Below are 17614 nucleotides of genomic sequence, written 5' to 3' on the forward strand. Positions count from 1 at the left end.
TGGTCCTATTTGTTTATTCTGCTTTTATTTCCAATATTATGGGAGGTTGGTCATAGAGGATCCTGCTGTGATTTATGTCAGAGTGTTTTGCTTATGTTTTCCCTAGGTCGTTTATAGTTTCTGGTTGTACATTTAGATCTTTAATCCATTTTGAGTTTATTTTTGTGTATGGTGTTAGAAAGTGTTCTAAAGTTTCTAAAGTGTTCTAAAGTTTCATTCTTTTACAAGTCATTGGCCAGTTTTCCCAGCACCACTTGTTAAAGAGATTGTCTTTTCTCCATTGTAAATTCTTGCCTCCTTTGTCAAAGAGAAGATGTCCATAGGTGTGTGGATTTATCTCTGGGCTTTCTATTTCATTCTGTTGATCTATATTTCTGTCTTTGTGTCAGTAGCATACTGTCTTGATGATTGTGGCTTTGTAGTAGAGCCTGAAGTCAGACAGGTTGATTCCTCCAGTTCCATTCTTCTTTCTCAATATTGCTTCAGATATTTAAGTTCTTTTTTTTTCATGCAAATTGTGAAATTATTTGTTGTAGCTCTGTGAAAAATACCATTTATAGCTTGAAAGGGATTGCATTGAATCTAACAAATACATGAAAAGATGCTCATCATCACTCCTAATCAGAGAAATTGAAATCAAAACTACAATGACGTACCATTTCATGCCATTCAGAATAGCTGCTATCCAAATGTATACAAGCAATACATGCTGGAGAGGGTGTGAAGAAAAGGGAAATCTCTTACACTGTTAGTGGAAATGCAAACTAGTACAGCCACTATGGAGAACTGTGTGGAGATTCCATAAAAAACTGTAAATAGAACTGCCTTATGACCCAGCAATCCCACTGCTGGGCATACACACAGAGGAAACCAGAATTGAAAGAGACATGTGTACTCCAATGTTCATTGCATCACTGTTAATAATAGCCAGGACATGGAAGCAACCTAGATGTCCATCAGCAGATGAATGGATAAGAAAGCTGTGGTACATATACACAGTGGAGTATTACTCAGCCATTAAAAGAATACATTTGAATCATTTCTAATGAGGTGGATGAAACTGGAGCCTGTTATACAGAGTGAAGTAAGCCAGAAAGAAAAACACCAATACAGTATACTAACACATATATATTGAATTTAGAAAGATGGTAACAATGACAGTGTATGCGAGACAGCAAAAGAGACACAGATGTATAGAATATTCTTTTGGACTCTGGGAGAGAGCAAGGGTGGGATTATTTGGGAGAATGGCATTGAATCTTGTATATTATCATATGTGAAGTGAATCACCAGTCCAGGTTTGATGCATGATACAGGATGCTTGGGGCTGGTGCACTGGGATGACCCAGAGTGATGGTATAGGTAGGGAGGTGGGAAGGGGGTTTAGGATGAAAAACACGTGTACACCCGTGGTGGATTCATGTCAATGTATGGCAAACAATACAATATTGTAAAGTAATTAGCCTCCAAATAAAATAAACACATTTATATTAAAAATGAGTAAATTACATGCTGGTGGGTGAGGACACAATTAGACTTGGTGCAATTTGAGACTCAAGGATTGTTCCCTATAATTCAGACCAGTACTATCAACTCTCTGCAGAAAACTGGAAGGGTATCACCTGTACCTTCCTACAGTTCTCTGTATGTAGCTCTCTCCTGTGAACTCTAACTATATAGAGTCATAAATATCTCTTCTTGGGGAGACTGTTTGTCTCTGCCTAGATACAACTTCCATGTATGTGTTGGAAACTATTTCTAGAGTTGGGACAATTGTAGATCTCTCCTTGCTTGCTCCCCACCTCAGGAATCCATTCTCTGCTGCCAGATGGTTGATGTAAGACAATGCTCTTTCATTTGTCTTTCCTACTTTGGATTTATTAGAGACAGGAAGATAAATGTGTCCTTTAATCCTTTATGTCGACTAAAGTGGAGGTCCCCCTGCAATTAGAACTCACTGAATGCCTTGTGAATGCTAGGCACTGACTTCTGTGCATGGGTGCAAACTTCATTGGGGATATATGTTGGGGCCATAGGGAGCCTCAGTCTTGCTGGAGAAACATGCCCGTTACAAATAGTTGTTACTATGTGGTATGTTCTGTTCAGTTCAGCCGCTAAGTCATGTCTGACTGTTTGCAACCCTATGGACTGTAGCACGCCAGGACTCTCTGTTCTTCACCAACTCTTGGAGCTTGGGCAAACTCATGTCCATCGAGTTGGTGATTCCATCCAACCATCTCATCCTCTGTCATCCTCTTCTCCTCCTGCCTTCAATCTTGCCCAGTAACAGGGTCTTTTCTAATGAGTCAGTTCTTCACATCAGTTGGCCAAAGTATTGGAGGTTCAATATCAGCATCAGTCCTTCCAATGAATATTCAGGATTGATTTCCTTTAGGATGACTGGATGGATCTCCTTGCAGTCCAAGGGACTCTCAAGAGTCTTGTCTAACACCACAGTTTAAAACCATCAATTCTTCATCGCTCACCATTCTTTATGGTGCAACTGTCATATCCATACATGACATTCAGCCAGTTGGGCATTTCACATGATGTACCCTGCATATAAGTTATATAAGCAAGGTGACAATATTCAGCCTTTACATACTCCTTTCCCGAATTGGAACCAGTCAGTTGTTCCATGTTCAGTTCTGACTGTTGCTTCTTGACCTGCATACAGATTTCTCAGAAGGCAGGTAAGGTAGTCTGCTATTTCCATCTCTGTAAGTTTTCTACAGTTTGTTGTAATCCACATAGTCGAAGGCTTTTGCATGATCAATAAAGCAGAAGTAGGTGTTTTTCTAGAATCCTCTTGCTTTTTCTATCATCCAGTGAATGTTGGCAGTTTGATCTCTGGTTCCTCTGTCTTTTCTAAATCCAGCTTGAACATATGGAATTTCACAGTTCATGTATTGTTGAAGATTTGCTTTGAGAAATTACATTGGCAGCATGTGAGATGAGTGCAACTGTGTGGTAGTTGAACATTCTTTAAAATCACCTTTTATGAGGATTGCAAGGAAAATGACCTTTTCATTGCTGTGGCCACTGCTGAGTTTTCCAAATTTGCTGGCATATTGAGTGCAGCACTTTAACAGCATCATCTTTAAGGATCTGATATAGCTCTACTGCAATGCCATCACACCCACTAGATGTGCTTTTAGTGATGCTTCTGAAGAACCATTTGACTTCGCATTTCAGGATTGTCTAGCTCTAGGTGAGTGATCACACCATCGTGGTTATCCTGGTCATTAATATCTTTTTGTGCAACTCTTCTATGTATTCTTTCAACCTCTTCTTAATACATTCTGCTTCTGTTAGGTCCATCCCGTGTCTCTCTTTTATTGTGCCCATCTTTGCCTGAAACATTCCCTCCCTATATAGAATTTTCTTGAAGAGAAAAATTTACCATTCTAATGTTTTCCTCTATTTCTTTGCACTGATCACTTAGGAAAGCTCTTTTAAAATCTCTTCTTGCTATTCTTTGGAACTCTGCATTCAGATGGGTATGTCTTTCTTTTCTCCTTTGCCTTTTGCTTCTCTTCTTTTCTAAGTTATTTGTAAGGCCTCCTCAGGCAACCATTTTGCCTTTTTGCATTTATTTTTCTTTGGGATGGTCTTGATGTGGTATGTACAGATCAAAAAATGAAGATCCTGGCATCCAGTTCCATCACTTCATGGCAAATACCTGGAAAAACAATGAAAACAGTGACAGGCTTTATTTTCCTGGGCTCCAAAATCACTGTATATAGTGACCACAGTTGTGAAAAAAAAAAAAAAAAGACGCTAGCTCCTTGGAAGAAAAGCCATGAAAAACCCAACAGAATACTAAAAAGGAGAGGCATTGCTTTACCAGTAAATGTCTGTATAGTCAAAGCTATGGTTTTACCAGAAATCGTGAGTGGATGTGAGAGGTGGACCATAAAGAAAGTTGAGTAACAAAGAGTTGATGCTTTTAAACTGTAGTGTTGGATAAGACTCTTGAGAGTCCCATGGACTGCAAGGAGTTTCAACCAGTCCATGCTAAAGGAAATTAGTCCTGAATATTCACCTGAAGAACCTGAACCTTCAGTACTTTGGCCACCTGATGGGAAGAACTGACTCATTAGAAAAGACCTTGATGAAGGGAAAGATTAAAGACAGAATGCAAAGGGGAAGACAGAAGATGAAATTGTTTGGTGGCATCACTGACCTGATGAAGATGAGTCTGAGCAAGCTCCGGGAGTTGGTGATGGACAGGGAAACCTGGCATACTGCATCCCATGATATAGAAAAGAGTTGGAATGACTGAAGGACTGAACTGAACTAATGTTCAGAGGACATCAGGGAGCAGGCAGAAGTCTTTGGGGTCCAGTCAAGCATGTGGTCCTGCTGGGAGTGGTGAAAGATTTAGGTGGAAGGGGAGGCTTCCCATCCTCTGGAGCAGGTGCTGGAATCCAAGGCAAGGAGCACAAGATTTTGAATGTGTTACCAAATATTATTTTCTAAAAAAAAAAACAAAAAAAACAAAAAAAAAACAAACTGCTTTCTGCAGGAGTGAAAGCTTTGACTGAGTCTGTTCTTTAGATTTTACTGAGGGATGTGGAAGAAATCTGGAGTGGGCTGAGTCTGCAAAAATTAGGTGACCACATTCTGGAAGGCCAGGCTTATGGTAGACATTTTGCACTAGGTGGAAAACAAATCCAGAGAAAAAGTGTCCCTTCTGGAATGTACATGCAAATGTATCACATTGTTTCAGTAGATCAGTTCAATGGTGTTTTGGCGCAAGCGAGAAATGCATGATGGGTGGTTTGTTTTTGTCAATTCCTGTGGGTAGTTAGATGACTAAATGTTTGGTTACTTAATTGCATGGTTGCAATTATGCTTGGGAAAGAAAACTCCATCAGGTCCACACATATTTCGACATTAAACAGCAAACATAAGATGATTACTAAGGCAACTATAGGTAATATAAACATGAGGGGCCAAATGGGGAAAGATTCACTTAACAGGCTGAGATTGGATTGTACAGGTTGCCATAGTTGTTGCTATGAAAAGTAGTCATAACAGCTACTTGTTGCTAAACTGGAGATGTGGGAAATTGATAAGAGAGCAAGAGCTTTTACAACTTTCCTTGCAGTGTGATTTCAGGGGAGAAGCAGTTGACAAGGAAAGGCTGACTGATAAGGCTGAGAAGGGGAGTAATCTGAGACAGTAATCATTAGCTCTTATTTGAGCCCAGAAAACAGAAGTATAGGCTCAGTCAGAGTTCTGGGTCAGGGTTCAGAAACGGATCAATATTTAGCCTTGCAGTTGGCAGCCATAACATCTAAAGAGAAGATTTCCTTTTCCCCAGGTGGCAGAATGATTTATATTTGTTCCAGACACAGGAACCCAGAAAGCCCTCTCAGGGCCACTTGCTCTTCGCAGGCACACATGCAATCTAGAAGGTGGAATTATCATCATGGTGCCCATTTTCCAGATGAGAAAACTGAGGTTAAGAGACTTGATCAAGCTCACACAGCTAAGCATGTGCAAAGCCAAGCACAAACCCAGGGTAACAGTCCTCAAATTGTGTGTTTTTGCTCCACACCCACTGGGAGTGATGAGTGGTGGTCTGCAAGCAATGCTTAAGCAGAAGCAAACAATATTCACGTTTAATTTGAAGAAAGTAAGGAAAACCACTAGAACATTCAGCTATGACCTAAATCAAATCCCTTATGATTATATAGTGGGGATGAAAAACAGATTCAAGGGATTAGATCAACCCTGGGATTTCTTTGGGGGGAATGATGCTAAAGCTGAAGCTCCAGTATTTGGCCACCTCATGCGAAGAGTTGACTCACTGGAAAAGACTCTGATGCTGGGAGGGATTGGGGGCAGGAGGAGGAGGGGACGACCAAGGATGAGATGGCTGGATGGCATCACGGACTCGATGGATGTGAGTGTGAATGAACTCTGGGAGTTGGTGAAGGACAGGGAGGCCTGGCGTGCTGCGATTCATGGGGTTGCAAAGAGTCGGGCACAACTGAGGGACTGAACTGAACTGAACTGAGGGAAAACTGCTAGACCATTCAGGTATGACTTACAGCAAATCCCTTATGATTATACAGTGGAAGTGAGAAATAGATTTAAGGGCCTAGATCTGATAGATAGAGTGCCTGATGAACTATGGAAAGAGGTTCGTGGCATTGTACAGCAGACAGGGATCAAGACCATCCCCATGGAAAAGAAATGCAAAAAAGCAAAATGGCTCTCTGGGGAGGCCTTACAAATAGCTGTGAAAAGAAGAGAAGTGAAAAGCAAAGGAGAAAAAGAAAGATACAAGCATCTGAATTCAGAGTTCCAAAGAATAGCAGGAAGAGAGAAGAAAGCCTTCTTCAGCGATCAATGCAAAGAAATAGAGGAAAAGAACAGAATGGGAAAGACTAGAGATCTCTTCAAGAAAATTAGAGATACCAAGGGAACATTTCATGCAAAGATGGGCTCGATAAAGGACAGAAATAGTATGGACCTAACAGAAGCAGAAGATATTAAGAGGTGGCAAGATTACACGGAAGAACTGTACAAAAAAGATCTTCACGACCCAGATAATCATGATGATGTGATCACTAATATAGAGCCAGACATCTTGGAAAGTGAAGTCAAGTGGGCCTTAGAAAGCATCACTATGAACAAAGCTAGTGGAAGTGATGGAATACCAGTGGGGCTATTTCAAATCCTGAAAGATGATGCTGTAAAAGTGCTGCACTCGATATGCCAGCAAATTTGGAAAACTCAGCAGTGGCCAGAGGACTGGAAAAGTCAGTTTTCATTCCAATCCCAAAGAAAGGCAATGAAAAGAATGCTCAAACTACCATACAATTGCACTCATCTCACATGCTAGTAAAGTAATGCTCAAAATACTCCAAGCCAGGCTTCAGCAATACGTGAACCGTGAACTCCTTGATGTTCAAGCTGGTTTTAGTAAAGGCAGAGGAACCAGAGATCAAATTGTCAACATCTGCTGGATCTTGGAAAAAGCAAGAGAGTTCCAGAAAAACATCTATTTCTGCTTTATTGACCATGCCAAAGCCTTTGACTGTGTGGATCACAATAAACCCTGGACAATTCTGAAAGAGATGGGAATACCAGACCACCTAACCTGCCTCTTGAGAAATCTGTATGCAGGTCAGGAAGCAACAGTTAGAACTGGACAGGGAACAACAGACTGGTTTCAAATAGGAAAAGGAGGACATCAAGGCTGTATATTGTCACCCTGCATATTTAACTTATATACAGAGTACATCATGAGAAATGCTGGACTGGAAGAAACACAAGCTGGAATCAAGATTGCCTGGAGAAGTATCAATAAACTCAGATATGCAGATGACACCACCCTTATGGCAGAAAGTGAAGAGGAGCTAAAAAGCCTCTTGATGAAAGTGAAAGAAGAGAGTGAAAAAGTTGGCTTGAAGATCAATATTCAGAAAATGAAGATCATGGCATCCAGTTCCATCACTTCATTGGAAATAGATGGGGAAACAGTGGAAACAGTGTCAGACTTTATTTTTGGGGGCTCCAAAATCACTGCAGATGGTGACTGCAGCCATGAAATTAAAAGACGCTTACTCCTTGGAAGAAAAGTTATGACCAACCTAGATAGCATATTCAAAAGCAGAGACATTACTTTGCCTACTAAGGTCCTTCTAGTCAAGGCTATGGTTTTTCCAGTAGTCATGTATGGATGTGAGAGTAAACTGTTAAGGCTGAGCGCTGAAGAATTGATGCTTTTGAACTGTGGTGTTGGAGAAGACTCTTGAGAGTCCCTTAGACTGCAAGGAGATCCAACCAGTCCATTCTGAAGGAGATCAGTCCTGGATGTTCTTTGGAAGGAATGATACTAAAGCTGAAGCTCCAGTACTTTGGCCACCTCATGCGAAGAGTTGACTCACTGGAAAAGACTCTGATGCTGGGAGGGATTGGGGGCAGGAGGAGAAGGGGGCAACAGAGGATGAGATGGCTGGATGGCATCACAGACTCGATGGACGTGAGTCTGAGTGAACTCCGGGAGTTGGTGATCGACAGAGAGGCCTGGTATGCTGCGATTCATTTGGTCACAAAGAATCGGACACAACTGAGTGGCTGAACTGAGCTTCTGGATGTTACTGACCAGTCTAATTCGGACAGGGAGCAATGATGTCATAATGTCCACAAGGGCCTCGCAGCTGCCAAAACAAGCAATAATCTTCCTTTTCATGGAGATGCTGAGAGAGAGAGTGGAAGAAAGCGGGCATCAAGGTCACTCTGAGTCTCCCCAGAGCTGCCCCCTTCCCGACTGTCTCTGAAACAGCCCTTCATTTTTTGTGCTGACACTTTTCCTTTGCTCTCCACACAGCACCTTCCTTGATATCCTTGAATTCAGTACTTGAATACACCAAGATATTTTGTATCTTGACACAAGCTGGTCTTCCTTCCTAGAAGAGTCCTCTCTCCTTTGACTAGCAAATTTTTTCTCACCTTCCAGATTCCAGCTTAATTGTCACTGATTCAGGGAAGTCTTTCCCTTGGTGTTTATCAGTCTGCTGTCTTGGTCACTTTCTGTAGACTCTTTCTCATGTATGCTCCTGCTGTTAAGTCGCTTCAGTCATGTCTGACTCTGTGCGACCCATTAGATGGCAGCCCACCAGGCTCCCCCATCCCTGGAATTCTCCAGGCAAGAACATTGGAGTGGGTTTCCATTTCCTTCTCCAATGCATGAAAGTGAAAAGTGAATGTGACATCACTCAGTCATGTCTGGCTCTTCACGACCCCATGGACTGCAGCCTAACAGGCTTCTCCATACATGGGATTTTCCAGGCAAGCGTACCAGACTGGGGTGCGTCTCATGGCCAGCATGTACGAGAGTCACAATTCACTATGTCACCTTCACATCTAAGAAGGTAGATGCATAAGAAATGAAACACATACATAGTGAATTTTGTCTTTCGTACATGTTCATGACACACACACATAGTGAATTGTGAAAGTCACAATTCACTATGTGTGTGTGTCATTTCTTGTCCATGTGCTTTCTTAGATGTGAGGACGAGTTTTATTCTCATTGCCTCCCTAAAGTGCCTGGCACACAGTGGATGCCTAATGCTTGTCTGTTTAGTGAGTGAATGAAGACTGTGAAAATAATGAATGAGAAACATCCAGAGAGCTGTATCTGGTGGGGAACAAATAATGGGTCAACCACAGAGTGAAGATGCAGATTCACAGGCACAGTAGATCCTCAGAATGGAAGGAGAGAGGGGCTCTTCTGGGAGAGGGTGTCTGCCAGCACTGCTCCTACAACCAGCTCAGACCCTGAGACCCTGGCCAGGAATACATGACTAGCCCACAAAAACTCCAAAGGACAGGTCAGCTTTTGTCTGAGGGTATCACCCAGAATCTTATCAATTATGCCTCTTGTCCTCAGGTCACTCCTGGATCCCCCCTTCCTGATTCTCTGTTATAGCCCCTGCTCCACTGTGTGCCCATGTACGTGGGGTGTCTTTTTTATTAGTTGCTTTCAAGTCTTTAGACTGCAGCCAACCTCTCTCCACTGCTGGGTAGCTGCTCCCTAAGGAGATCAGTTTTCTCCATTGGCTCAGGACTTTCCTTGTTTTTAAACTGACATTTATCTGTACTGAGAACTTCCTATGTCGTAGGTAGCCCTGGACTGTTGGTCATCTTATCATAACTCTGTCCAGGCTGGTGAAATTCTCCCTGATCCTCTGTTCACCACACTGTAGAATCCTCTAACCATGCTCCCCACCTCACAGGGCAGTGGGTGCAGCCCTCTCCCAGCTGCACAGACCTCTCTGGACCCTTTTAGGACCCTGGTCAGAGCCCTGCTCAGAAGGCCTGGGGATTATGAACCCATGGGTTGTTTGCGTATCTATGTGTTTGTGTGCTTGTTGGTATATGTGTTTGTATGTGACTCTAATTGTGCTTTTGTGTCTCTGACTAGCTATGCATGTTTATATGTGTCTCTGTTTATATGTGTCTGCTTGTGTGTTTCCATGTGTCTGTGTGTCTGTCTGTGTCGTTGTGGGTGGTGTATATGCCTGTGTCACTATGTGTCTGAGAATCCATTTGTGTGTGTCTGCCTCTGTCCATGTACAGATATGGAGCATCACTGGGCTGACCCTCAGAGGGAGAGGCTTACCCGTCCATGTGTACACGCCAGTCTCCTGCTTGGATCAATGGTACTCAGTTGAGCACTCCCTGGTAGTAGGCTTTGTCCACCCCACCAAACATCACCACACTGCCCTTCCCCTGCATCTGTAGAGAGAAAACTTTGGAGGACAGTAACAACAGCACTGCTGTAGAGTTTGTGTTTGTGCTTGTCTACCCATCAAGGCCCTAATAAGTTCTCCATTTACAGATTCAGAAATCGAGGCTAGGAGCAATTGAGAACCAGACTGAGTTCAGTTACTGGCTAATGAGTGGCAATGAGGAGGTTAGAAACTGAGTCACATAGTCATCCACTATGTCTTCTGAAGAGGCCCAGGACCTCCCGCTACCTGTGTGGTCAGAAACCCTCAGATGACAGGGTGCTGGAGAGTTTTTGCTTTTCCCTTGTCCAGCTTGTCATTTTTCAGGAAAATCGAAGCCTGGGAGTGCTAAGGATGTTGGTTCAGTTCACCCAGAGTTGGTTCTGCTGGCCTGTGACCTCTACTGTCCAAAGGGCCCCACACTCAGATGGGACCCCACCTATGCTCTCCCTGTCTTAAACTGACTAATATTCCTTGAACAAGGGATCCCACATTTTGTTTTGTGTCCCACACTTTTATTATTCACTGGCTCCTGCAAAGTGGGTAGCTGGTCCTGGGCTCCCAGTGGAATGCTAATGAGGAAGGAAAGATATCCACCATTCTTCTCCTTCCTTCCTTATCAAATTCATAAGCAAATCATATAGCTTTTTCCTCCAACTTGTTTCCTGTTTCCTTCCATTAGACTTCCTCTTCACTCACCCCCCTAGACCAAGTTACTGGTCTTGAGCCCAGGAGCAGGGATGTATTCCAATAAAATATTATTTATAACAACCAGCACTGATGCCAGGTAGGGTCCTGGGGCCATATTTATCCTGGATTAGATTATCTCTCAGGATACTTTTTTATCAAGTGGTCTATAATTTTTGTGTAACTAAAAGCATCTTACAGATAGTTTGGATAAAGGGATTGTCCATCTCAGACCTACTTGTTCAAGTAGAAGGCAAAAACAGGCTCAGAAATGGCACCTTGATTCTTCTGCTTGTCAAAGATGGGGATGGCTCCAGAGAAGGATATGTTGTGGTAGTTCAAGCCCAAGATGCCAGCAAAAGGTATACCCTCAAACCCGGATTCTGCCAGGCTTAGACTGAATGGCTGTTCAGTGTTTACAAGGTCCCCAATCTGTGGGAGAGAAGAGTGGTCCCACTTAGAGATAAGGGAAGTGTGGCTAGGACTGGGCTGGGGTGCTTTGCCATTACATCCTCAGGGAAGAATGGAGGCTGAGCTGTGTCTTTGGTGGACCTCAGACGGTTAGATCAAGCTGGGAGGGGAATTTGGTTTCCATTGGTGAGAGGCTCTGAATTTTAAAACATCTGCCCCTTTGAAAAATACCAACTGAGTGAGTCAAATTGGCCTTGTGGCTTCTGTCCAGGTGAGGCAACCGAGTCACGCCAGGACCCAATGGTGCCACCTTGTGGACAAAACAATCGAGAGCAAGATACCCTTCTCTTTGGCATGATGTAAAGATGGGTTCGATAAACGACAGAAATGCTATGGACCTAACAGGTGCAGAAGATATTAAGAAGGGATGGCAGGAATACACAGGAGAACTATACAAAAAAAATCTTCACGAACAAGATAATCATGATGATGTGATCACTCACCTAGAGCAACACATCGTAGAATGTGAAGTCAAGTGGGCCTTAGAAAGCATCACTATGAACAAAGCTAGTGGAGGTGAAGGAATTCCAGTTGAGCTATTTCAAATTCTGAAAGATGATGTTGTGAAAGTGCTGAACTCAATATGCCAGCAAATTTGGAAAGCTCAGCAGTGGCCACAGGACAGGAAAAGGTCAATTTTCGTTCCAATCCAAAAGAAAGGCAATGCCAAAGAATGCTCAAACTACTGCACAATTGCACTCATCTCACATGCTAGTAAAGTAATGCTCAAAATTCTCCAAGCCAGGCTTCAGCAATATGTGAACTGTGAACTTCCAGATGTTCAAGCTGGTTTTAGTAAAGGCAGAGGAGCCAGTGATCAAATTGCCAAAATCTGCTAGATCACTGAAAAAGCAAGAGAGTTCCAGAAAAACATCTATTTCTGCTTTATTGATTATGCCAAAGCCTTTGACTGTGTGAATCACAATAAACTGTGCAAAATTCTGAAAAAGATGGGAATACCAGACCACCTAACCTGCCTCTGGAGAGATCTATATGCAGGTCAAGAAGCAAAAGTTAGAACTGGAAATGGAACAACAGACTGGTTCCAAATAAAAAAGGAGTATGTCAAGGCTGTATATTGTTACCCTGTTTATTTAACTTATATGCAGAGTACATCATGAGAAATTCTGGGCTGGAAGAAGTACAAGCTGGAATCAAGATTGTGGGGAGAAATATCAATAACCTCAGATATGCAGATGACACCACCCTTATGACAGAAAGTGAAGAAGAACTAAAAAGCCTCCTGATGAAAGTGAAATTGGAGAGTGAAAAAGTTGGCTTAAAGCCTCAACATTCAAAAAACGAAGACCATAGCATCTAGTCCCATCACTTCACGGGAAGTAGGTGGGGAAACAGTGGAAACAGTGTCAGACTTTACTTTTTTGGGCTCCAAAATCACTGCAGTTGGTTACTGCAGCCATGAAATTAAAAGACACTTATTCCTTGGAAGAAAAGTTATGATGAACCTAGATAGCATATTGAAAAGCAGAGACATTACTTTGCCAACCAAGGTACATTTAGTCAAGGCTATGATTTTTTCTATGGTCATCTATGGACGTGAGAGTTGGACTGTGAAGAAGGCTGAGCCTCAAAAAATTGATGCTTTTGAACTGTGGTGTTTGAGCAGACTCTTGAGAGTCCCTTGGACTGCAAGGAAATCCAACCAGTCCATTCTGAAGGAGATCAGCTCTGGGATTTCTTTGGAGGGAATGATGCTGAAGCTGAAACTCCAGTACTTCGGCCACTCATGTGAAGGGTTGATTCCTTGGAAAAGACTCTAATGCTGGGAGGGGTTGGGAGCAGGAGGAGAAGGTGACGACAGAGGATGAGATGGCTAGATGATATCACTGACTCAATGGACGTGATTCTGAGTGAACTCTGGGATTTGGTGATGGACAGGGAAGCCTGGCATGCTGCAATTCATGGGGTTGCAATGAATCGGACATGACTAAGTGACTGAACTGAACTGAATCATTAGCTCTTGTGTGATCCCAGAAAACAGAAGCATCGGCTCAATCAGGGTTCTCAGTCAGGGTTCAGAAATAGATGTCATCTGGCTTGAATCAATATTTAGACTTTTGGATGGCAGCCATAGTTTCTAAACAGAAGACTTCCTTCTCACCATGTGGCAGAATAATTCATATTTATTCCAGACTCAGGAACCCAGAAAGCCCTCTCAGGGCCATTTGTTCTTAGCAGGAACACATGCAATCTAGAAGGTGGAATTATCATCATGGTGCCCATTTTCCAGATGAGAAAACTGACGTTAAGAGACTTGATCAAGGTCACACAGCTAAGCATGTGAAAAGCCAAGCATAAACCCAGGGTAACAGTTCTCAAATTGTGTGTTTTTGCTCCACACCCCCTGGGATTGGTGGGTGGTGATCTGGCACCGAAATTAGGCAGAAGCAAGCAGTATTCAAATTTAAATTGAAGTAAGTGAGGAAAACCACTAGACCATTAAGTTATGACCTAAATCAAATCCCTTATGAATTTATATTGGAGATGAAAAATAGATTCGAGAGATTATGTCTGGTAGCCTGAAGAACTATGGATGGAGGTTTGTAACACTGTACAAGAGGTGGTCACCAAAACCATTCCCAAGAAAAACTAATGTGAGAAAGAAAAGGGGTTGCCTGAGGAGACCTTAAAAACATCTGAGAAAATAAGAGAAATGAAAGGCAAAGGAGAAAGGGAAAAATATACCCAATGGAATGCAGACTTCTGGAGAATAGCAAGGAAAGATAAGAAAGTCTTCATAAGTGAACAGTGAAAGAATTAGAGGAAAATAATAGAATTGCAAAGAGTATAAATCGTTTCAGGAAAATTTGAGCTACCAGAGGAACACTTCATAAAATGATGGGCACAATAAATTACAGAAAAGTCAAAGACCTAACTGAAGCAGATGAGATTAAGAAGAGGTGGCAAGAATGCACAGAAGAACTGTATAAGAATGGTCATAAAGACCAGGACAGTGATGATGCTTGGGTCATTCATGTAAAGCCAGATATACTGGAGTATGAAGCCAAGTGGGCCTTAGGAAGCATCATTGCAAACAATGTTAGGAGAGGTTAAGGAATTCCAGCTGAGCTATTTAAAAATCCTAAAGAATGAGGCTGTAAAAGTGCTGCATTCAATATGTAAGCAAATTTGGAATACTCAGCAGTGGCCACAGTGCTGAAAAAAGTCAGTTTTCTTTCCTTCTAAAAGAAAGGCAATTCCAAAGAATGTTCAAACTATCATGCAATTGTTCCCATCTCACTTGCTAGCAAGGTAATGTTCAGAATCCTTAAAGCTAAGCTTCAACAATACCTGAACTGAAAACTTCCAGATGTACCAACTGGTTTGAGGAACCAGAGGTCAAATTGCGAACATTCATTGGATCATAGAGAAAGAAAGGGAATCCCAGAAAATATTTTCGTATGCCTCACTGACTATGCTAAAGCCTTTTACTGTGTAGAAAACAACAAACTGGAAAATTCTTAAGGAAATGTGAGTACCAGGTCACTTTACCTGTCTCCTGAAAAGCCTACATGGAGATCAAAAAGTGGCACTTAGAATAAGACACAGAATAAATGAAAAATTTAAAACTGAGAAAGAAGCATGACAATGTGTACATTCTCACTCTGGTTATTTAGCTAATATGTAGGATACATCATTCTATATGCTAGACTGCATAATTCCCAAGCTGGAATAAAGATTGCTGGGAGAGATATCAACATCCACAGATATGAAGATGAAACTGCCCTAATAGCAGAAAGCAAAAAAGAACAAAAGAGCCTCTTGATGAGGAGAGGAGATGCAAAAACTGGCTTAAAATTCAACATTTAAAAAACTATTGACAAAAATATACTCAACATTCATGGCATCCTGTCTCACCACTTCATGGCATATGGATGAGGGAAAAGTGGAAACAGTGGCAGATTTTATTTTCTTGGGCCCCAAAGCCACTATGGACCTTGACTGCAGCCACAAAATTTGCTCCTTGGAAGGAAGAAAGGCTATGAAAAACCTAGACAATGTATTAAAAAGCAGAGACTCACTTTGCTACAGAGGTCTGCAGTATCACAGCTATGATTTTGCCGGTAATCATGTACAGATGTGCGATCTGGACCATAAGAAAGGGTTAAGGGCAAAAAAATGAGCTTTTGAACTGTGGTGCTTGAGGAGATTCTTGACAGTCCCTTATACAACAAGGAGATCAAACCAGTAAATCTGAAAGGAAATCAACCTGTGACCTCTGCTGTCTCAGCTGAGGAATCTACTGAGGGCCTCCAGATAGGAAGAACAGATGCTTCCACTGCAAAAGTGCCTAACCATGGCAGGTCCGAGCAAATAGTTTGTAACTCCACCCCTGGAGGAAGCTCAGAAAGGCTGAATTCTCTGCATACCCTGGGTCTCCTGATACATGCATTGCATGCTCCCCAGCAGCATTGGAGGCCAAGGAAGGGGCATTCTGGGCCCTGGAGGAGGGGGATGACTTAGGGATCCACTGGGGCAAATACTTACCAAGTGGAACTGGAAAGGATAGAGGAGGCATATGTGGCAGAGAGCTGGTGACTGGGGTGTGGGAACAAGAGGAAACCAACTCTGCATAAAGTACCTTACCCAAAATTCCCTGGAGGAGAAGCCCAGTGATAAGATAATATGAGATGGGATGAAGAGAGTCATTTCATTATCACTTATAATTCCTCTGAATGAGGAGGTGGTGGAGTTGGTGGGTCATCACAAACTCTTTCATGGCCTAGAGTATCTGCCAGTCGCTCTCCTTGAGGCTGCCTCTTCCCAGCTTCAGTCATGTAGTTCTGGAAGTAATTGACAATCATGTGTGTGGCTGGGTCAGGACCAGAGACCATGTGAAGCCAGTCATAAGACCCCATGTCCCTGCCAGGATGGCTGATCTGGGGTTGTATATGTGACCTGAGGTGGCTCATTCATACTACACCCTTGAACTCTGATGTCTGCAATCTTCTTTCCTTAATAGGTGATGCCTTCAGGATTTAAAACCATAGGGCAGGTAGCTTGGACTCCCTCACTAGGTGTTGAAGCCTTAAGGAAGAAAGTTTCCAGGCTAAGACCATCAAAAAAGAGGAAAGGGAAAGAGGGAAGGTGAGAAAGAATTGATGACTTCTGATTTCTTAAGTCCAGTCACTGAGATCTTTGTATTTGCTCTGATTCTTGTGTCCTGGATTCCCAGAATCATTTCAATGAGTCTCCCTTTTCCTTGAAGCCAGTTGGAGTAGGGCTCCTCTCCATTTTGATTCAGACTTGGTTCTAGATCCTTCACTCCCAGACACAAACAGAGGCAATCATTTGTATCCACACCATTAAGAGTGAAACTCTTTATTCTTTACTGAGAATAGGGTGTGCAGATCACCAAATACAGTTTACCAGCATCCTGGGCAGCAGTGCCCAAAATGTGAGTGAGTGTGTGTTAGGAGTGGCCTTACTGATAACTGAACCACTTCAAGCATTTATTTACACTGCTTGTGCCAGGCCAATCCTGGCATTTCCTCGATCAAAGACCGAGAAATACAGCCTCAGGAAGACATCACCCAGGACCCAGGTCTCTGTGGATGAACTCACAGTGTTCTCTTGAAAAGTGGTAGAGCAGTGGCCTCTAGAATCCTGGGGGAGTCAGAGACACACACCAGTCAGCATGAGCCCTTACAGGTGACTTCTCCCAATATCCGGACCCAGCACAATTCTTTTCTTTATTTCCCTCTTTTGGTAAGTATCAAGGAGTTTTCTCAGCAGCAGGGGCTATGAGAGTTCATCCAGAACCAAAGAGGCTGAAGACATGTTGTCATGAGGAAGGGTGTGGTGAGTGGAGGACTGGGAGATGGGGAAACAGGAATGAAAAACAACGAAGTCCTACTGTAGAGCATAAGAAACTATATTCAGTATTCAGTGATAAACCACATGAAAAAGAATTAGAAAAAATATATTTCTATGTGTATAGCTGAGTCACATTGCTGTGCAGGAGAACTTAACACAACACTGAAGAGTAGCCACACTTCAATATAATTATTTAGAAAAGAACAAGTGTGTCCATAGCTCTCCTCACTCCCTGTTTCTTTTCTTCTGGTTCCTGCTCTTTGTTTTCTCTGCAGAGAATGCTGGTTCTCCTCCTGCATCCACATAATCCATACTTTATTAAAAAACTTTATTTTGTGTTGGAGTATAGCTGATTAACAATA

The 17614-nt window shown here is 42.5% G+C and overlaps 1 protein-coding gene across 1 annotated transcript in view; it reads right to left on the reverse strand.

Moving 5' to 3' along the window:
- Positions 1-16769: 16769 nt before the first annotated feature.
- The window catches only part of LOC120874503 (pregnancy-associated glycoprotein 1-like), an 8835-nt gene continuing 7990 nt past the window's right edge, over positions 16770-17614 (reverse strand). The window contains exon 9 of the mRNA XM_040255930.1: positions 16770-17042. Within this exon, the coding sequence (XP_040111864.1) occupies positions 16893-17042 (150 nt within the window). The 3' untranslated portion in view covers positions 16770-16892. The remainder of the gene's footprint in view (positions 17043-17614) is intronic.

Source organism: Oryx dammah, unplaced genomic scaffold (genome assembly GCF_014754425.2).
Source record: "Oryx dammah isolate SB20612 unplaced genomic scaffold, SCBI_Odam_1.1 HiC_scaffold_15, whole genome shotgun sequence".
Taxonomy (NCBI): Eukaryota; Metazoa; Chordata; class Mammalia; order Artiodactyla; family Bovidae; genus Oryx; species Oryx dammah.